At 39.7% G+C, this 21,177-nt stretch overlaps 2 protein-coding genes across 2 annotated transcripts; one reads left to right on the forward strand and one right to left on the reverse strand.

Moving 5' to 3' along the window:
- The first annotated feature begins 3 nt into the window (after positions 1–3).
- TMEM185A (transmembrane protein 185A) lies at positions 4–10,175 on the forward strand. The gene is made up of 7 exons (XM_014955282.1): positions 4–41; positions 2,588–2,764; positions 3,744–3,951; positions 5,724–5,807; positions 6,585–6,761; positions 7,096–7,219; positions 9,076–10,175. The coding sequence occupies exons 1-7, from the start codon at positions 4–6 to the stop codon at positions 9,318–9,320; spliced, it is 1,053 nt and encodes a 350-aa protein (XP_014810768.1). The 3' UTR covers positions 9,321–10,175.
- Positions 10,176–10,572: 397 nt separating this feature from the next.
- LOC106895691 (protein CXorf40A-like) lies at positions 10,573–13,012 on the reverse strand. The gene is made up of 2 exons (XM_014955283.1): positions 12,482–13,012; positions 10,573–10,973 (listed from the first exon to the last, which is right to left on the reverse strand). Exons 1-2 carry the CDS (start codon positions 12,732–12,734, stop codon positions 10,756–10,758), a joined length of 471 nt encoding a protein of 156 aa, XP_014810769.1. The 5' UTR covers positions 12,735–13,012; the 3' UTR covers positions 10,573–10,755.
- Between the last annotated feature and the right edge of the window lie 8,165 nt (positions 13,013–21,177).

Here is a 21,177-nt window from a genome sequence, read left to right on the forward strand (position 1 = left end):
GCGATGAACCTGCGCGGCTTGTTCCAGGATTTCAACCCCAGGTGAGGGCGGCCCCGGAGCTTTAACGGGCGGGCCCCGTCAGGGCCCGTTCGGCGGGGCGCTGCCGGTCCCGGTGGCTCTCTGCCCCCGTGTAGCGCTGCTGTTGAGCGGAGGCTGCCCTCAGCCGCGCCGGTAGCGGGGCGCGTCCGGGAGCGGCGGGGCCCGGGGGAGGAAGCACCGCTGGGCTCCGCTGCCCTGGGGCGGAAACCGGCCTCGGTAAGGGGGAGCGCGGTGGGACCCGGCGTCGGTGTGTGCCATCCGCTGCCGGTACGAGCCTCTCGTCGGAGCTCGGCGCCAGGGGCCCTCCGCAGGGGAAGCGGTCCGGTACCCGCGGCTCGGGGCCGGTTCTATCGCCCGGTCCTGGCCGGGTCCCTCCCCGCTCCCCTCGGCCGGCCCTTCCTCCGGGTGGCCGTGACCCTCCATCATCTGCCTGCCAGGCCGGATTCCCATCCTCTTGTTTTGTTTTATTGTGTCACTTTCTCAAATCGCTCCCTAAGTCTCGTCGTGTTTTCTGAATTTCTTCAACTCGATAATTTGGGATATTCAGCTTTCTACGGGAAAGCAAAGCTGCCCTGGGCTCTGACACGGGGGTTTAGGGTACGGTACCGGCTCATCCTTCTGCGAATGCGGTGAAGGCAATAATCCCAGTCCGGGCCTGGGGAGCTGCTGGTGGCCATTCCTTGGGCTGGGTTCTCTAAAAATTAAGGAGATGATAGTCACTACAGCCTGGGCTTCTGCTCTCCTGCCGAGCAAGTACGGCTATGTGTGACTTTTAAAGAAGTGGAGGAAAAGAGTTGAATTTTACTGGGTTTGCTGTTACCAGGTGTTTATGACCACCGAATAAAGGTCTGCAATTAACTTGTGTGGGGTGGCATGCAATACTGAGAGTCCTGGAAAAATCTTGCTTGTGAGAGAGACCTTACACGATTGCAATTACAAAAAGCTGGGGTCAATTGATCGTTTAGACAAACAGGAGAGTAACCGGTGCTTCAGGAAATGCATTGTTGCAGAGAGGTTGAAATAAACTATTTAAATATGCGTGGTTGGAAGTGATAGAAAAGAAGGAGCAGAAGTTCCAGAAGCTTATAAAGTTTTGTTATTGCGACGCACTGCTTGCAGCCTATGTGGATGCTGTCGAAATGATGAATGAGCAAGCTGAATGCTGCACTTGTGCAGATAACTTAATCTTGAATGTTTTGATGTTACTGGAACACTGGGGAGCGCTGGTATTTTACCACATGGTATTTTACTTCTCTGTTTATTGAGGAGCCAAGGAAAGTACAAATTACACAAATAATGAATGTTGGGAAACTATGACTAGCCTAGGGAGCTGAGGGATCCCTGTTGCTGTGGAGAGTGACTGTTGTTTTCTATCATCCTACCCCGAGGTAGTTTCATGGAGCATACAGGGAGATGCTGACACAATAAAACTGCTTTTTCTTATTAAGGGGCAGCTCAGACACTTGTGCTGAACAGAGACAAAGCAGCTTGATAGCGAAGCGAGGCAGTGCTGGTACAATGAATGTCTTATTACTTGGTGAGAGTGCAAGTGGGTAGTAGTTGTGCTGTGGGAGTAAGGGTAGTATTACTGACTCTTGCTGCTTTACTTTGTAGCATGTATTTACTCTGTTCCTTGGGTTATCTGTGTTTTAAAATACATATAATTACTTCACTGAAGCGGTGTTGAAGCCTAATGATGTGTTTTATAAAGCAGTCTGTGATCCTCTGGTGAATGGGTGGGTGACTTTTTCCTTTCCTGTAGTGTGAGGAAATCACGTACTGTGTAATTATTTTGTCTGGTTTTTGTTGGTGCAAGCAATTGCTGTGCCATTGCTCTCAAGTATTCTGGGTACATTTATTCATTCTTAGGTTGACTAGTTTACGAAGTAAATCAACATAAGTAGTTTAAATTTGTAAGCACCATCCTCAGTATTCCAGAAACTTCACTCAATAATCTGTAACTGTTAACAAAGTGTAACCTGCTGGGTTTTTCCCTATAATTTTGCTTTTCTTAACTGAATGTAAAAATTTAAAAAAATAAAAATAAATGTGGGGTCGGCCTTGTTATAATATGTTTTTAATCTTTAGTTTTTGATGTTCAAAATGAAGTTACATAATTTATGTCATTTTATCCACACTATTTTTATCCATCTTATTTGAGTTGTATGAAAGAACATGTTTTCTAAAAACATGTACAACTGGTATCTTTTTGAGTCTCTAATAATCCAGCTTCTGACTGGGCCCTTGTGGGAGGGAGCTATTTATAGATGTCCATTCATTAAGTTTGTCATGCAGGAATGCTTTTGATGTGTTCCCTTGAAGCAATGGTTTTATAAGTGAAAGAGATGACATACGCTGTATTTATGATGAAATGTTTGACTCTTCAAAACTGATTTGATCCTTTGCAAAGAAGTTTGGCACGCATTTTCTGTTAGGAAGTATCGTGATTAAATTTCAGCTATGACTGATTTTCTTGTTCTCTACAAAGTTCATGTGAAGTTGCCTGCCTTAATCCCTGACTCTGTTTTCTTGTTTGTTTGTTTAATAGCAAATTTCTTATTTATGCCTGCCTGCTGCTTTTTTCTGTGTTGCTCTCTCTTCGTCTGGATGACAAAATTCAATGGAGTTACTGGGCTGTATTTGCTCCAATATGGCTATGGAAGTTAATGGTGATTGTTGGTGCCTCAGTGGGAACGGGAGTATGGGCCCGAAACCCACAGTATCGGTAAGTTGAGGATATTTATTTCGCAAAGCAGAAGGAACATAATGTGTTTTACATACTGAATCAAATTCATAAATAGGTTTTTTGACAACATAAGCTATAGCATGCAGAAGGTTTGATTTCAACATATTTAAAATAATTAGCATCACCTATAGTGTATGCAAACAGCATTATGCAGCTACAGACGTCTTAAGCCTAGTAGCAACAGTTTATCACAAGCTTAAACACTATTGTCTTTGTGAAGCTAAAACTTACAGAGTGACTTGTTGCACTTTTCTGTTAGAATACTGGGAACACTTTGCTTTAGTATAAGCCATATAGAAATATATATCTTTGTATGTATTGGGAATATACTATATTTAATTGGATTCTTTCCTAGATCAGTTTCCTGAAATGCACAGATTATTATTTTTTTTTTCTCCTTGCTGTGCATATGGATGAATATTCAGCGATTCTTGAATATGCAGTGAACGTAGAGAGGATTTTTTTCAGACTTGTTGTAGTGTTATAAGAAATATTCAAGTAGTTAAATATACTAATGTAGTAGGCAAATGCAGCATTTGCAAAGCAAGATGTGTTGTAGTGCTAGTTTCATTGTCAGGCTAGGGTAAAATAACTTTCAGAACTTTAAATATGTCAGTGTTTATCTTTTTGGTAATCCAAGTAGGATGTGAATTTGATCACGCTAGGGGAAAAGAAAAACTGTTTTATCTGCACAGCTATGGAATACTCAGACAATTTTCAAGCTGTGAAAATCCTACTGCCCCCTTTGAGTAAAATACTTGAAATGCGCAGCTTGATGGGCAAGAAATCCTGTTATGCAGTGCAGTTTGATAGTGGCTATTTGGCAGAAGGAGTATGTTTATTAAAAACAAGTGTTGGTCTCTATAACTTAATTGTAAACAAAGTGTCTTGGGATGTTTGCAGGATACTGTGCTTGCTTATTGGCAAGCAAACTGAATGCTTCCTTATCTCTCTTTAGAGCAGAAGGAGAAACCTGTGTGGAGTTCAAAGCTATGTTAATTGCAGTAGGCATCCACCTGCTGCTCCTGATGTTTGAAGTACTGGTGTGCGACAGAATTGAAAGAGGAACCCATTTTTGGCTTTTGGTCTTCATGCCATTATTCTTTGTGTCTCCGGTGTCTGTTGCAGCCTGTGTGTGGGGATTCCGACACGACAGGTCTCTGGAGGTAAGGTTCATTTTTATGTGTAAAATTTGTGGCAATGCAACACTCTGCATCAATTTAGTTATAGTTCATCTCTCAGTAAAGCATGATATGGATGACTGCATCAGTTGCATTAATTGTTTGAACTGACCTGCTAGAGTGAAAAATCAGGATCAAGAATAATTTTTTCTAATATCTTCTAGGTTATTCTTTTTTCCAGCCACCAAATTGCAGCATGTTTTAAAACCGCCTTTTTATTATTGTGTGTTAAAAGAACTCACCACAAACAGTGCAATATGGACTAATACTAGACACTTAAAAAGAAATTACTGAAGAAAACGCCACTGATAGTAAGCACTGTTCCTGGGCAAAATTGAATTTCCAGGACCCAAGATAATCAGGGTTGAAAATTTCTTACTATCCCCATCTGTGTCCTTAATCTTTAATTTGGGAATGCAGATGGTAGGCATAAAACACTAGGTTTTTATTTTCTGCCTCTATCTTCTTTCCTCTTTAACTGACTCCTTTTGGTTTTGGAAGAAATTTGCAAGAATTCTCAAGATCTTCCCACGGTTGTGGCATTTTGCAATAAATTAAAAATTCTTATTAAACTGGAGTTTTTTAAGGATTTTCTTTTTCTATATCCTCAAACTACCTTATGACAATTAGAAACCTGATTTTTAGATGAAGTTCAGCTTTTTCAAGTTTAATTTCAGGGGAATATTTCTCTAACATTAGCATAAGCCGAGTTTTCTTTAGAGAGAGAAACATTTTTGGAAAGCGATTGTAAGGATGGCTGGTAAACTGATACCTTAAATTGTTGATTTAAAAGTATTGCAAATAGGGCCAGCAGGACACATGAAAAGCTTTAACATTTTTAATGAGAAGTATTGCTTTTCTGTTTTCCCTCAAAACTTGAGTATCTTCAGTGTCATTTAAAATATCTCTCAATTATACTGTAAATGATCAATTTGGATGTCATCTTTGGATGTCACTATTCTATGTATTGCTTCCCACCTCCCACCAGATAGAGCTGTTTTTTTAAAATTGGACTGTTGGTAGTTAAACCTGTGTTACTTTCATCTTTGCAGTACTGCAACTATTGAACGAAATGAGAAGTATTGCTTTTCTGTATCCCCTCAAAACCTGAGTATCTTCAGTGTCATTAAAATATCTCTCAATTATACTGTAAATTATTAATTTGGATGTCATCTTCCACTATTCTATGTATTGCTTCCCACCTCCCACCAGATAGAGCTGTTTTTTTTAAAATTGGATTGTTGGTAGTTAAAGCTGTGTTACTTTCATCTTTGCAGTACTGCAACTATTGAACGAGATCTTTAAAGATAAATTTTGCTCTTCTTTAAATTGAAGGTCTCTTTACTACTTGTTAATTTAATTCTAGCAGTATTTCTCATCTGAAGAAAATGGTCGTTTTCTGATGCTTTGCTTTTTTAGGTCTGATTAGTTTGGTTTTTCTTATTTCTCTTATCACTCAAATCAGTGCAATTTTTTTCTTAAATAGCAGGAAGGTCTTTCCTCAGAAAAACATCTGCTTCTGTAGTTATGCTGTTGGGATCACCACCTTCCAAATTTGGGGATGCTTAGTAATATCTAATGTAAATGCAACTGATGTTGCAGCGATAAGCGTGGAGTCAGAAAAGTCCTTTGACAGATTCTTTGCTGATATTGCAGTGATAAGTGTGAAGTCAGAAAAGTCCTTTGACAGATTCTTTGCTTATTTTGGAAATAGCTTTACCGTGCTAAAAGTTGACTAATATCTTTTCTTTTTCTAGCTGGAAATCTTGTGTTCAGTCAATATTCTACAGTTCATATTTATTGCACTCAGACTAGACGAGATCATCAGATGGCCGTGGCTTGTATGTAACAAGTGTTTTCTTCTTATCCCTGTTTAAATGCTGACTTTCATAAAGAGATTTACTCTAGGGAGCATGCTGATGTATGATCAAAGTCCATGATGACATTTTGCTCACTCAACAGTCCTTCATTGAAGGTCTGCCATTTCATTTGGGGGTCACAGGAGGCTGTTCTTTGGGCATTTCATCCTTCAGGGGAGAGGGATGCATCATCAAGTGCAATTAATCTCTGATCAGTTGGTGAAAGAGAAATCCTAACCAAAAGTTTCCAGTGGGGAAACCAGCCATGAAAATGATGGGTGAATTAGGGAATGTGTTGGCAAGTATGGGGTAGTAAATAACTAGTTTTATTTGTTGTGTTACCATGCATGTAGATCCACTTATTGTGCAAGTGGTCACTGTCAGCATTGCTGAGATCTCCCGTCCCAAGTAACTTTAGAATACGAAAGCACTGTTTCTCTGTCTGGGTTTTTGTAAACTGCCATAAAACTGATAATCTGGCATTACTATGACTGTCCTTTCTATTTTCCAAAAAACTAGGAAAATGATCTAATTTAGAAACTGTGTTAAGTAAGGTGTCCACTGTAGAAAATACCTTGAAAATCAATTTCAAGTACTATTTGAGCCCATGTAAAAATCACAGAAGTCTTACTGTTCTTGTTTAGACTTAATATGTAGACTTGCTTTATTTAAAAAAAACCCACATCTGAAACAAATCAAACTGATAAAAACGTGTCACTGTCGGCGGGTGGGAAAGCAATTAATTTCTTTTTCTTTCAGGTTGTTTGTGTTCCACTGTGGATCTTGATGTCCTTTCTGTGTCTAGTAGTGCTCTATTACATTGTATGGTCTGTCCTATTCTTGCGCTCTATGGATGTGATTGCTGAGCAGAGGAGGACACACATAACGATGGCTGTCAGCTGGATGACCATCGTAGTTCCGCTGCTCACATTTGAGGTAAGAAAAAACATAACGAGTTTTATGTATTGTGTGCTTTTTTCCGTGAGTGATGAATGTTGCTCTGTCTCTTTTTGAACTAAAATGAGAATACTGCTTTTTGTTTTGGAATAAAATATTAACAGCAAATATGACAGAAATCCAAGAATTTTATGTTTCCTTAAAGTTTTTTTGAGTAAAATATGCATCACACTGGAACTGTACGTATTTCTGTGGAAGTAATTTTTTTTCACAGATGTGTGAAGTTAAAGATCTGAGATCAGCATATGTTTGAAGAAGCTTGAAAGTGGGTGTTGCAATTAAACTGACATTGTATAATTTTTTTGCCATTTAGATCTTACTAGTACACAGACTGGATGGGCATAATTCTTTTTCTTTTATACCCATATTTGTTCCTCTCTGGCTTTCACTGATAACTTTAATGGCAACAACATTTGGACAAAAAGGAGGAAATCACTGTAAGTATTTAAAAATCATGGAACCAGCTTGAAACTCAATGCTTACATGTACTTTATTAAGATCTGTATTTTCAAAAACAGATTCTTTTGTGTATATTCTCTCATAAAAGAACTCAGATGTGTCCGTTACTGTTGTGTTCAGGTGATTTTTAGTAAGTTTTCAATGTTTGTGGTCTCTTTCGCCTTTTCCCCTCATTCCTGTCAGAACGCAAGTTCTGCTCAGACTCAACTTGCAATCTCAATGGCATTTTAATTGCAACTTAGACTTTTATCTTTCCCTGTTTCCATGAGTTTTGTCCTCACAGGACATGACTGTATCTTTCTACTCTGCATGCTGAATGTAGTGTAGCACCTACATTTTTTAATTAGCATTTTTCCTAGTAGCCTGAATTAATATTCACTTTGGCCAAATAGTGCTCTGTGCTGTTTAGTAGTAGCTTCAGTTGCTCAGGTGGCCAGTGCAGATTTACTAGGCTTTTATCCCCACCGCAACTAGCACTGCCGAAAGGAGTGTTTGCACTTCCAGCAATCTGATGTTGTTGACCAGTGCAGATGAGTAGCTCTTCCCACCCACATTATAGTTCATGTTCTTTGTTAACAAAACAATAAAATTTGTGAGGATTTTTTAGAGTTGAAAGGAACCAGCTGTGATGTCTGTTATATAAACCCACTTCTGTTTTGGGCCCATGGTGAAGTATATTGAGAATTTCTTTCTTCGGTCATGACTAAGCTTATCTCCATACACTTAGTTTGCTTTTATGTTGTTATTGCATGGAAAATTGTTACTGGTACCTTTTTGTTTTTTTAATGCATGCCCTCAATAATTTATAGCCAAATTAGCCTTTTGGAAAGCCACATGTCCATTTTATCTTCTGTAGGATTAGTAAATATTCATGTTAATTTTAAAAAAGACTATTCATCTGAAGTGAGCCTTAGAAGACTTGCATGAAAATCTACCTTTAAAGCGCTAAGCAAAATACATCAGTTGGCCACGAAGTATAATCTCTAAAAGAGATGGGCTGTATGGGATCTTCCCTTGCTTTTGTTCAGTATGAAAGATCTGACTTGTGTAGGCTGTTCTTTTTAGCGCTGACCTTTGGTACTGGTTAATAGAGAAGTATCATCTGCTGAATTACAATTTCTGCCTACTTAAATGCTCTCTTTCCAAGTCTTTGTGTATAGGGAAAGATGTGACAAATACAGAATGTGTACTGTTTTCTAATTTAGCACAGGTAGTACCAAGGATAAGATACTCCTGGCATCACATCATATTTGGCTAACAACAAAAGTATTTGGGAAATACTGAATACATACATAGACTAATTTGTCTGCCTATGCCACCCCATTCCCTCTGGTGTTGTAACCTATATGTATCAAACCAAAGTTGGCATGAATGTTCTTTCTCTGTGTACTGATGTGACCCAACACTGCTTAACGTGTTACATGAAATGGACTCCTGCTGGGGTAGCACAGCTGTAACTTACACATATGGATATACACCTACAGACATGTATGTGCAGACATTCAGAGGCATGCAAATGACTGTATATGTATCTGTGTGTATATAACCTGAACTGTAATGTTGTTATATGATGATTGTAAGTAACACCTATCTGTGATTCTGTCCACTCTGCTGTAGGGAACATGCTTTGGCAGGGGGTTGGAACAGATGATCTCTGACAGTCCCTTCTAACCCCTACCATTCTGTCATTCTGTGAACACCTGCTGAGAAGCAGCAGTAACAAATTTTATATTCATATGCAAACAAACAGAACTTAAAGGAGATTGCATAGTCTGCTTGTTTAATTAAATTTTCATTCTGTTCTGCAATAATGTAAAATGATTTTTTTTTTTAGGGTGGTTTGGAATTCGCAAAGACTTTTGCCAGTTCCTACTTGAAATCTTCCCATTCTTACGAGAATATGGCAATATTTCTTATGATCTTCATCATGAAGATAATGAGGAAACAGAAGAAACACCACTGCCTGAACCACCAAAAATTGCACCAATGTTTCGAAAAAAGACTGGAGTGGTCATTACACAGAGTCCTGGAAAATACGTGATTCCACCTCCCAAGTTAAACATTGATATGCCAGATTAAGATGACAGTAGCATATTAAATTTGAACTGGGAATCAGCAGACAAATGTATTTCATCTCATGCCTTGTCCCAATTACTTAAAAATAGATATTGCTGAATCAGTGGCTTGGATTACACAAATCGGAGATCCTGAAGATAATCTGAGAGCTTTTCCAGAAATACGTGGTGGTCTAATTTGTGAACCTTCCTAATGGGTTGGTTGCACACTTGCCTGTATAGTATTTATATGAACATTTTAGCAGTGTAATATATTGTTTAAAAGTCTTGTTGTGTACAGTATAAGTATTATCTAAAAGTATTTTTTTAAAAACCCTGTATGAAATGCCTATGCTATTCCAGATGTCTTTTAGGCCCTAAATATACACTTGATTTCCATGTCTGTTTTAAATGCTTTTTTTGGGATGCCTTAGTATAGTACCTCTTTACTTTTTCTCTTTAGCCACAATCATTGTCTCAGCTACAGAGGCACAGGAGTGTTGCACTTCTCAGGCAAGACTGGAAAGCTTTTTTTGCGGGGAAATAGAATGTATAGCAACTTACATGATGTTTTTGAGTTAGCTATGTAAATTTTCATGTAAGTATTTCAACTTTTGCACTGACTTGGGAGTTAAGTGTTGCTTTTGTTGTTTTTCCAGTTTCATGTTTTAATTCCTCTTGAGCACCATGTACACTGTTCTCCCGTTAGACTGGCTGGCTAATAAGCTGTTCCCTCTTGCGTTGTGCTGGCAGTCTATGCCAGAAACATTAGGTGTAGGTTTTACAGCTGTCAGTTGCTGCTATCAATACCATAGCTTGGTCTTCGTTACCAACTTTGTAGAAGTGTTGGTGTAAATGATTAAACTTTTCAAGATAGGAAGTCCTTGGTGTTGGTATAGCATTTTGTTGCTTGAACAAAGACCTCCTTTGACAGATTGTTTTGGACCTCCAGGTGCTGTAGAGGTCTTTGAAACCTATGCTCCAGTAGCTTGTAACAACAGATGTCGTATACTCCCACATTCTTGCAGCTGCTCTTTGTGTTTAGGTGAACCCACAGTTTAGGTAGCTTAAATATCATGGATCATATTCCCTTAGTGTTAGTGGGACAATGGGTATTCATCTGCTTTTCCATCTTTGGTACACTTCCCTCTTGGTTCTGAGCAGACTCAGAGCTCATGGTTAAGCCAAGGGGGTCTCTTGCTCCCCCTACTTCCCTACCTTTAAGGTTAGGCTAATTATCTTTAAGGTAAGGTTAGTAAATCATTAATAATTTCCAGTAATGGTGAGAAAAATTACATCTTGTTTATTTTTCCTCAAAAGAGCAGTTCTTCAAATGTATTTGTTATTTCAAACAATTAGTTTTGGAAGGGAATCCTAAACAACTCACTGGTATTCAAGATGGTCACTCATCAATAACAAGTTCGTATTTAGGCAGGAAAAATAATCGTGAGGGGCAACACCTACGCTTCTGAAGGGATCAGTTCTTCAGGGATGTCCACCTCCCACAGACCTCTTCTGCCTTTGGCAGGAATCGGTTCCAGGAGCCATCTTGGATTTGAAACAACAGTCAAGTATTTCTCTTCTAGATTACTTAGGACAGCTTTGTTTTCCAGCTCCAGGATCTTTTCAGGAGGTAAGTTTTCTGGATATAGTGATGTCTCTCCAATGTCAATTAATCCTGTATTATAAAATTAAAATATAAAATTAGTTGGCTGTTTTCCAGAAGTCAACTTCCCAGAGAACCCACAGAACAATTAATTTGTTACCAGAAGAACACAGTATGAAGCACTCGCACATCAAACCAGTGTCATTCACTGTGGGAGATGGCCTATGGGACTGAAGTTAATTGAAACTTACAAGGTGTATGTTTCACCTCAGTGATGCAGAATTCTGTCAAAAGAAGCCTGAGTCTGAGGAGATACAGCTACTACCAAAACTCTAGAGCTACATTTGGCCTCAAAACAGCTTCATTAAAAATAAAACTCTACTCCTATCAGAACACTATTCTACTAACATTTTAAAATCCTACTCTCTGCTCCTATTGGAACACTATTCTACTAACATTTTAAAATCCTTAAACTATATGGAAATTCCTGTTCTCTGGAACCCTTTTAATTTCACGAAAGGGAATTTCTATACTGCTTAATGATCAAAAATGTTAAAGATCAAAGAAGCTAGTGAAGTTAGTGAAGTTAGTGCAATTTATGTCAAGGTTATAAATCTGCATATTACTTAGTTCCTAACGCTTCTAAAGATCAAAGAAGCTTTGATACCTACTCCCCAATTTAGTGAAGTAGTGAATTTATGTTAAGGTTACAAATCTGCATATTACTTAGTTCCTAACGCTTTCCAGCACTGTAGAACTGGAATGATTTTTCAGTGTAATAAGATAGAAGTACAAATTTGTGCTGCAGGAATAGCTAAAAATACTCAAATGAGAATGGAAGACGGTGCAACAAAAGATACCTACAAGAAAAGAGTGCAAGACAAGCACTGGATAAAGCCTTTCTATATATGTAGTGCAGCAGCATACATTGTATTTCAGCACAACATAAGCAATGAAACACCACTCCATCCAAACTTTATTACAGAAACAAACTTCTTCACTGCCCAAAAAACTAGTGATGGACCATTTGTAGAACCTAAATAGGATTGATTTATGTAATACTCTAACATAACATTCAAAACACTGCAGCGTCAGGACTTCACTTGACTACGAGTAGTGTAGAAGGGTTTCAGCAAGAGTTCCTAAGCTCCAAATGCAAAAAGCGTGTAGCTGACATTTATCATCATGCAACAAAATAGCACACAACCTACATTATACTCTTACTTCATGACAAGTAAGCACAAATCTATTTCTTGTACAGACTTTAGAATTGTAGCCTGAAGTTTTTAGTATAGTCAGGCCTCAGTTTTTAAAATACACTCTCTAAAATTCTTTACCCTAAAGGTCAAAGATACTTCACATTTCCAACGCAATGAATAATGAAAGAATAAATTTTATTTACAACTTCTGTCACTCACCTCACTTTACGGTGTTAAGGAATCGAACTAGCCTCAGCCACCACTCCTTCAAAGCAAGGCTTAAAGCAATGTTAGAATGAGCATAACTGTGTAAAGCAGATGTGTGTTGGACTGAACGCTCACGGATTGAAAGCTTCACAAACACAATCCAAGGTTGCTTACCTGCAATAACTCCTCTGCCAAACTTTTCCCCTTTATCCAACAAATCTTGCACTTGTTTCGGTGTCATACCAAACCTATTCAAAAGGATTTCTCTCCAGGTTTCATCTTCCCAGTCCTTAATAGCTATATGAATAGCAACGGTGCAGTTCTTGTAGCCGGCGAGCACGGGACGCCAGCGAGTCTCTACTGTTTTGACTTTGTTTAAAACTAACCCTGCAAAGGGCTGCCGGAAGGAAAGGCAACCAAATTTCATCGTTTTCCTTGCATCAGGGCCCGTTTATTTCCTGTAAGCAGACAGACACCGGAGATCAGCGTTTAGGAGGTCTCTGTGGCCGTGCCAAACGAGCAGACCGAGCCCTGACCATCAGCGCTGGGCTACAGCCACCTGCGCGCTGCTCGCCCGGGGGCGATCTCCCGCTCCTCGGCTCCCCTTCACAATGGTCGCCCCCCGCGCCGAGGGCACAGGCCACCCTGGGCCGGCGGTGTCCCGAGCCGCCGCCTCAGCCCCGCCAGAACCGCCCCAGCCCCGGGGGGCCCGCTGCACCGGCGGGCGCTACGCCACGGCGGGAGGGAGGGAACGGGGCCTGGCCCCACAGGCCGCGCTCGGGCGCCGGCTGTTCCCGGGGCGCGAAGGGGTTTGAAAAGCCTCTCCTCGGGGGCCGCCCGGAGGGACCCCGGCCCCGCGTCCCGCTCCCTCCCACAGCGAGCGCTCCGCCGCCTGGGGAGGCCCCACGGCCGCCTCCTACCTGGCTCCGCACCCGTCCCTTCCTGCCGCTCCGCCCCGCTGGCGGCCGCCGGGGAAGGCGGGTGACGGGGAGCGGCGGGGCGGGGCGGCGGCCGGGGCCTGCCGGGTGTGCGCTGCTGGTGTTTTTTGTTGGTTCTCCCGCGAAAGGGCGGCCGTCTCCCCGCCAGCCGGGCAGGGAGCGTGGGGGTGCAGGCCTGGCGATGGCTTCCCTGAGGAGCGTGGCGGGCGGGGGGGGTTTTGGGGGTTGCTGAGGGGAGAAGGGCGCTGGGGTGCCCCCAGGGGCGGCCTGTGGGCCTCGGCTCCGGTGAAGAACCATCAGACCCCCCCCGGGAGTGAAATGGCAGCAGAAACTCTCCGGGGTGCCCTTCCCGAGGCAGCATGGCACTTGTGTCCCCAGATGGAGGGCTGTCCCGAGGGCCCTCTTCTGCCAGAAGTAACTAAAAGCCATTTGGCATGTAAAAACTCGGTCATTTCTCACCCCCCCTGCTTGCTTTAGCCAATAGCTCGGTTTGGACAGAATTTCCCAAAGTATTTTCACTCAGCTGTGCTCTTGGTGGAGAGTCTGATTTGTATACTGTTGCCATTTGAAGTGAAAGTTTCGTGTCAATGTCTTGCCTTTCTAATACAAATATTTTGAAAACACATTTCTTGTTTGACAACAGAGTTTTTCCCTGTGATGCCTGGTGGGCCATCCCTGGCAACAGGGAGCAGTACATAAAGGCCTAGTGAACACAATAAAAACCTGAGACCTCACAGCAAAAAATAATCTGGAATAGAAGGGGATTAAAATAGATATATTATATATCCCACCATATCTGGTCAGTTTTAATGGAGTAACCAATACATATTTTCTGTCAGTGAACACGTGTGTTTTAACAGAGTTCATTTCCAACTTAGATAAAGTGATCTCATTAAGGCAGACTAATGCTGAATAGCGAGAGGCTGTGAAAATGCCTACTGATGCAGTAAGTCAAACACCTGAGATCCTGCCTGAATTTCTGCAGGTATAGAAGATAAAAAAGGCAGAGGCATCTGCATGCCAATTGAAATCACAGGAACATCAATTTTCCCATCAGTTGAGTGTTATAAATAGGAGAAGTATTTGGGGAGTTTTTCCACACGTGCAGCATCCTAGAGAAAGAAAGCAGGGAGGAGAGAACATTCACAAACAGGACTGAGTTCACAGTAGAATTAAGGAAAGACAGGCAAGAGAATAAAGGGGGAAACCTGGGAGAAACAGAAATGAAAAATTAGTAATATTTACCAAGGGGGAAGAGACTGATCACCAACATCAAATCCTGGTTTTGAACTAAGCCCCACGCAGCCACTTGCTTAATCCCCCACTTTGGGGGAGAAAATCGGAAGAGTAAAGTGAGAAAATCCATGGGTTGGGATAAAGACAGTTTAATAGGTAAACAAAAGCCATATGTGCAAGAAAAGCAAAGCAAGGAATTCATTGACTAATTCCTGCGGGCAGGTGTTCATCCCCAGGAAAGCAGAGCTCCATCACACCTAACAGTTATTTGGAAAGACAAACATCACCACCCTTTCTCCTTCTTCCCCCAACTTTATATACTGAGCATGACATCATATGGTCTGGAACATCCCTTTGGTCAGTTGGGGTCAGCTGTGTCTCATCCCAGTTTTTTATGCCCTCCCAGCCCATTTATTGGTTGGGCGGGGCAAAGAGCAGAAAAAGTCTTGACCACTTGGCAACAATTAAAAACATTAGTGTGTTGTTAACACCAGTTGCATCCCAAATCCAAAACAGCACCACACCAGCCACCAGTAAGAAAGCTGACTCTGTATCTGCTGCAACCATGACTAAGGTAAACTATGATACTGGTAAAACTTTGCCTGTAGCCTTAGTATTCTAAGGTTACGTGGTTCTAACCATGCTGCACTGGACAGCATAGTTAGAGGATTATTTTCTGATGATAAAAATTTCAGATAGCTTTTATGATAGTTTTTGGTGTATACTTCAAATATACCTTCACTGAATGTTGTGTATTCTAAAGTATTTTATGGCTGATAGACTGTATCTGTTTAGACCTATTTTTTTTTCTGAAATTCCTACTGTTCCCATTATCCTCTTTTCTGCAGAATATTTCCAATATCATGTTCAAAATGTTCCAAACAGAGTCATTCCAGTCCCTTACACAATACCATAATAACAAGAGAAAGTAATGGATGACGTGAATTTAAGGTCACTGTAGTGTTTACAGGGTTATTATTTCAAATGTTCTTTGGCTTTAAGGTATTTCCATCTTCCTAGATGTGTGTGCATAGTTGAAGAACCTGTTGAATCTGTTTAGAGTTGCAAATACGTAATGAGCTTTCATGCTTTCTTTGGTTATGATATTTTTCCACTGCATAATTACAGTTTATGTAAGGGTTAGTTATTTTGGGGAAAATAGAGGGCAAAATTTTTTCCTGTTGGGTAAGTAAGTTTTACATTCATAAAACTTACAGCAGGATTTCTATCATGTTTCATCACATAAATAAAGTACATTTTTTCCTGATTTAAGCAAAAATCTCCAGAGGTCTTAAAATCTCAAATCTATCAGTTGTAAATAAAATGTAAATTGCACAAGACTTGTGTGTTACTAACAAAGGTGAAGAAATACTGTATTGAAGATCTCCTGCCAGAAAACTAGCTTGCTTTTGCAGAAACCTTCTCTGATAGATTGTGACATGCACTGGAGGACTTAAAACCTATTTATAGCAGTACTTAAATAAGGCCCTGAAATGATGAGATTTTGTGTATGTGTTCAGCCTTTTGCGTGATGAGTGGTAAATGGACTTTAGTAGGTTTCCTCAGGATATGAGCTAATGATTTGAAGTGTACAACAGTCAATATGAAAAAGAAAATTAATTCTGATCTTAGCAGATGATCAGCTCACGCTTGACATCTAAGATGCACGTAACTGGTTTTTGGTCACTGTGACTTTCATATGCTAACACCAATCCCTAATTATCTAATCTTGGCACAGTACCTCACCTGATGATAATCTCAACAACAGGAAATTCTACAGGTTTGGTCTATACTTCTGTAAAGTATATTTCATGTCAGTGTCTCCAAATTAGCTTTCCTTCCCTAATTTTAATTTTGATAGAATAAGGACTGCATAATTCCGGTTACAGAACACGTTACTGCTTTCAGTGGAGCTAAAACAATGCCCGGTGCATCATTTATAAGGAGTCAGGTCTGATCTCATCTAGATAGGTGAGGATTGCTGTGTTTCTTGTCAAATTCGCTTAGTAGCTGATTTTACATGACTCAGTACACAGCAATATGTGCTGGGATATCTTGGGTCAAAATCAGGTCAAGGTACTTGATCAGATACAGTTCATTTCAGAAGTGGTAAAGATACGGTGCAGTATGTTACAGGATATTGGAGGTCAAACCTGAAATTTCAGCTGTTAATAACCCATGAAATACAATACAATTATTTGTATTGGGTGGTCACTATTTAATAATTGACATTCACAAGAAGCTGGGATATGTTGACATGAACATCCATTGCATTTTCCTGTATTTTAGAACATCAAACAGTGTGAAGTGTGATGCTGTGACTGTATTCTTTTGGCAGCAATTCCATCTTAAGGAATTCTACCAACCTTCTACATTTTGCCCCGTTTCCCTTAATTTTACTCTGTCTCTCATTCTAATATTGTGGTTTATGAAGCCTCAGCACATGTTGGCAAAACAGCTTTATATTGTTCTTATACTGAAATAAAGAAATTCTAATTTTTGGATGAACTAAAATACTTACATTTTACCATGCTGATGTGTATTTCTTTATATATATTGTAAGAAACGGTGACTGTCTTAAGTGTTTTAGTAAACGTATCTCCAGTTTCTTTAGATGGTTCTCTCATTTCCAGATTTGTTGCAATAGTGTGTTTTCTGGACGATTCTCTGAAAATGTGAATCTGTGGTTCTTTTCTTTTTTACACCCCCACACAGCCCACCCCGTGAGTAGACTACATTTCTGGTTTGTAACATATCACTGACATTACTGTCCTTCTCAAAAGTTTTGGCATTACAAATAATCAGTAGTCGTAATTTGTTGGTTACTTAGAGTTTTCCTGTGTCTGAGAAATATTTTAATGAGGTTTCTCAGTGTGGGCAGCTTGGTGGTAAAAATGCAGTTGTATTTCGGAGGTTTATTCAAGACTAAAATGCCTACGTACTAGGTTTTCTCTTAGGCAGGTTTCAGCATGTTTTCATAACAGATCATGTGTGTATGACAGATCTTCTTATATAAGGACATATGCCCTGTTCTTTTTTAAAACACCCAATATGAAGGCATAAGGTAGAGCATGAGCATTAGTGTCTAGCATTTGTGTGCATTCATCGTACTGCCTTTCGTAACGGTATATCGTAGTAGCTGTATAGTGGTATGTAGTAGCTAATATACTAGAATTTTGCTAATATTCAGAGACCATCCTAGTCCTCCTGCTTTTCTGAAGATTAAAAGAAGGCTGTAGCTATAGGCTGAACACCGAGCTAGTTGATTTTAGAAACATCTTGTGTAGCTCTCGGTAGAAATCTTTTTGTGGTTGAGATAACATGGCCTCATGCTGAGTTGATCTGCAGGGGAAGGAGAGGTTGTGATAATGAGCCCTCCTTCCCCTGCTGATTATTGTGTCCAATCCGCAGGCAACTCTGAATGCAGTATGTGGCCACATAAAACATTTTTAAAGATAAGACTGATCAACACTTTTGTATGGCCATGGCTCCATAATCAGGGTTCATGCCCTCTGAAATACTGTCTTTTTTTTTTTTTTTTTAATGAATTTGTACTCCTGCTATAAAGGGGGAAGGTATCCTTGCTTCTTCTGATAGATACTGTGCTTCCAGCTTTATAATTATTTCAGTTTTTAATCTGCTTTCAGATGCAGCATGTTACTGGAAGTTCTGAAAGATCCTTTAGAGCTACTTCTAATAGAAATAGTTGGGGTTTGTTTGTTTTGTTTTATAATATTGGTGTCAACATAGACTGTGTTAGAGAAGGCACCGAAAAATGGGTTGTTCTGTTACTGTGAAGGATGATGTTAAAGAATTTGGGAAAGATGCTGCTTCTAGCTGATACAAGTTTTTTTTCTATTTTTACTGTCTAAAAATACCTGAGATAAAATGGAAACTTATAAAACAGATATGTGTATAATGCCTGTATAGACTTGACATTCACGTCTATGATCATGATGATTAGAAAAATGTGAAAAAGCCAAAACTAGAACTGATTAATTTGCTGTGTGATGATTAAACCTGTTTTTAGCATTCACATGAGATTTAAAAATAGTTAACTTCTGACTTGCTCTTTCTAATAATATTACTTTAGTGAGTTTTGGGGGTTTCACTGCAGTAATAACCATTTTATCTGTTTGGGGTTGTTGCTTTTATATATTTTATTTATTTTATTTTATTTATTTTATATGTATTTATATATTTTTTTCTTATATGTATATTTTGAATTTTTAGGTCCTATCTTAAAGTATACCATTTCATACTTTCTCTTCTGTTGTTTTCAGGAATTTTTCATATATATTGGACTTAAATGCTCTCTTGATAGTCAGGTGTCTGGATTTCCACTTCCCTATTGTCTCCATTAGCAAATACAATATTTTCATCATGTGTGTCTAGTTAGATGAAGTGTTACCTTTTCTTAGGCATACTTTAAAAGATAAAGCAGTGTACTATCAGTTATTTCTACAATATTAACCTAAATATGCACTGGAGTGCTCCATGTTTTATTTTAATCATTAATCGAGATGTCACATGAACCTAATTTCTAATAGATCAGCAAGAAGAAATGAAAATAAAATATAGACTGATTTTGCCTGAAGTCCAAATGTATCTTAATTGTCAAAGCAGTTTTGAATTGAAGGCTTATATCCCCTTCACTGTAAATAAACTCTATAAAAACATCATAAAAACAGAGCTCAACATACAGCTGAGCTCTTAAATGAGAGATTTATCTTTTTTCCTCTGCAAAGTTTAATATGTATTCCTCATTTCTCATAGCTAGGTGAGCTGGACCAAACGTTAGTTTCTTGATCTTTCCCAGCTGTCCCCTAGGTGGCACCATGACCCACAGAACAGCTCCTGTAGGCTTCAAGTCAGACCTACAGATGTGTCTAACGAGTGATACAAACATATTTTCAGCCACCACTTAGTCATCTTTCTTTTAACCACTTGCACTGTTTCTCGGAGACAACATTGCTTTCACACCTAGATCAGAGATAGTAATGATTAGAACTTGGGCAACAAATTATTGTAGTAGTACGAACTATTATTTACTTTAAAAATCAACTTGGAAGTATCTCACGTAAATAATTTAATTCCTTTGCATTAAAGGGAGGGAGGACACTGACACCTTGTGCAATGCAATGGACGATGGCACACGTTTGCTTGTTTGGGTAACAAAGAGCTACTGTTGTCTGCATAGAGCTACATGATTCATTTAGATCTAACTCGGCTTTCTGCTCCCAGCTCCAATCCTGGAGTCCTGCTTTACTGCCAGTTCTTCTGTACTTGTTTCGGGCATTGTTTCTCTACCCTGTGTACAAATACCTGTGGGGTAAATTGAATGTCTGCATCTCAAGCACGCTAAGATTAAGCAAAAAGAATTTAATCTGATGGCCTGAAAAGCCACATAATTAACTTTTATGTGAGGACTACACTGTGTGATCATTAGATATGTGTTTTGTTGTCATACTTAATATCAAGTTCTCCTTTGGAATAGAGAGCAATAGAGATTTAATGATGAGGAAAAAGAGAAAAGCTAGTTGTAGCTCATAGTTTTGTTACAGGTAGAAGAAGCCTTACATCTTCTGAGATACCTGACGGAAATAGAAGAGCAGATGTTTTGGCTAAAGAAGAGTTCTGAATCTTGTGCACTTAGTATTGGATTGACAGTAGAGCTTAAGCTGAAAGGCAACATGATATCTGCTGCCCAGTCCTACAGGTTATTTGATAATTTTCACATAATAAAAAGGGTGATGGGATTATTATTGTCTCTGTATGTGATGGTGTCCAGTGAGAAGTTTTTGCAGTCTTCTATTTGCAGCACTTCTGGTTTTTAATTATTTTTAGAGTAAATAAAAACCATTTTTGTTGGAGTTAATGCTGTTATCATATTTGGGGAGTTTTTCCACACGTGCAGCATCCTAGAGAAAGAAAGCAGGGAGGAGAGAACATTCACAAACAGGACTGAGTTCACAGTAGAATTAAGGAAAGACAGGCAAGAGAATAAAGGAGGAAACCTGGGAGAAACAGAAATGAAAAAATTAGTAATATTTACCAAGGGGGAAGAGACTGATCACCAACATCAAATCCTGGTTTTGAACTAAGCCCCACGCAGCCACTTGCTTAATCCCCCACATTGGGGGAGAAAATCAGAAGAGTAAAGTGAGAAAATTCATAGGTTGGGATAAAGACAGTTTAATAGGTAAACAAAAGCCATATGTGCAAGAAAAGCAAAGCAAGGAATTCATTGACTAATTCCTGCGGGCAGGTGTTCATCCCCAGGAAAGCAGAGCTCCATCACACCTAACAGTTATTTGGAAAGACAAACAATTGGGGGAGAAAATCAGAAGAGTAAAGTGAGAAAATTCATAGGTTGGGATAAAGACAGTTTAATAGGTAAAGCAAAAGCCACATGTGCAAGAAAAGCAAAGGAATTCATTGACTACTTCCTACAGGCAGGTGTTCATCCCCAGGAAAGCAGAGCTCCATCACACCTAACAGTTACTTGGGAAGACAAACATCACCACCCTTTCTCCTTCTTCCCCCAGCTTTATATACTGAGCATGACATCATATGGTCTGGAACATCCCTTTGGTCAGTTGGGGTCAGCTGTGTCTCATCCCAGTTTTTTATGCCCTCCCAGCCCATTTATTGGTTGGGCGGGGCAAAGAGCAGAAAAAGTCTTGACCACTTGGC

The sequence above is a fragment of the Calidris pugnax genome, unplaced genomic scaffold (assembly GCF_001431845.1).
Source record: "Calidris pugnax isolate Ruff unplaced genomic scaffold, ASM143184v1 scaffold38, whole genome shotgun sequence".
NCBI classification, from domain to species: Eukaryota; Metazoa; Chordata; class Aves; order Charadriiformes; family Scolopacidae; genus Calidris; species Calidris pugnax.

What these genes read in the sequence shown, in the direction of transcription:
- TMEM185A (XM_014955282.1), top strand. Translation starts at nt 4, where the DNA reads ATGAACCTGCGCGGCTTGTTCCAGGATTTCAACCCCAG. An exon ending in GCCCGAAACCCACAGTATCG is followed by an intron (nt 2,765 to 3,743) that starts GTAAGTTGAGGA and finishes ATCTCTCTTTAG; the next exon opens with AGCAGAAGGAGAAACCTGTG. An exon ending in ACAAAAAGGAGGAAATCACT is followed by an intron (nt 7,220 to 9,075) that starts GTAAGTATTTAA and finishes TTTTTTTTTTAG; the next exon opens with GGTGGTTTGGAATTCGCAAA.
- LOC106895691 (XM_014955283.1), bottom strand. Translation starts at nt 12,734, where the DNA reads ATGAAATTTGGTTGCCTTTCCTTCCGGCAGCCCTTTGCAGGGTTAGTT. An exon ending in TGGCAGAGGAGTTATTGCAG is followed by an intron (nt 10,974 to 12,481) that starts GTAAGCAACCTT and finishes TTTATAATACAG; the next exon opens with GATTAATTGACATTGGAGAG.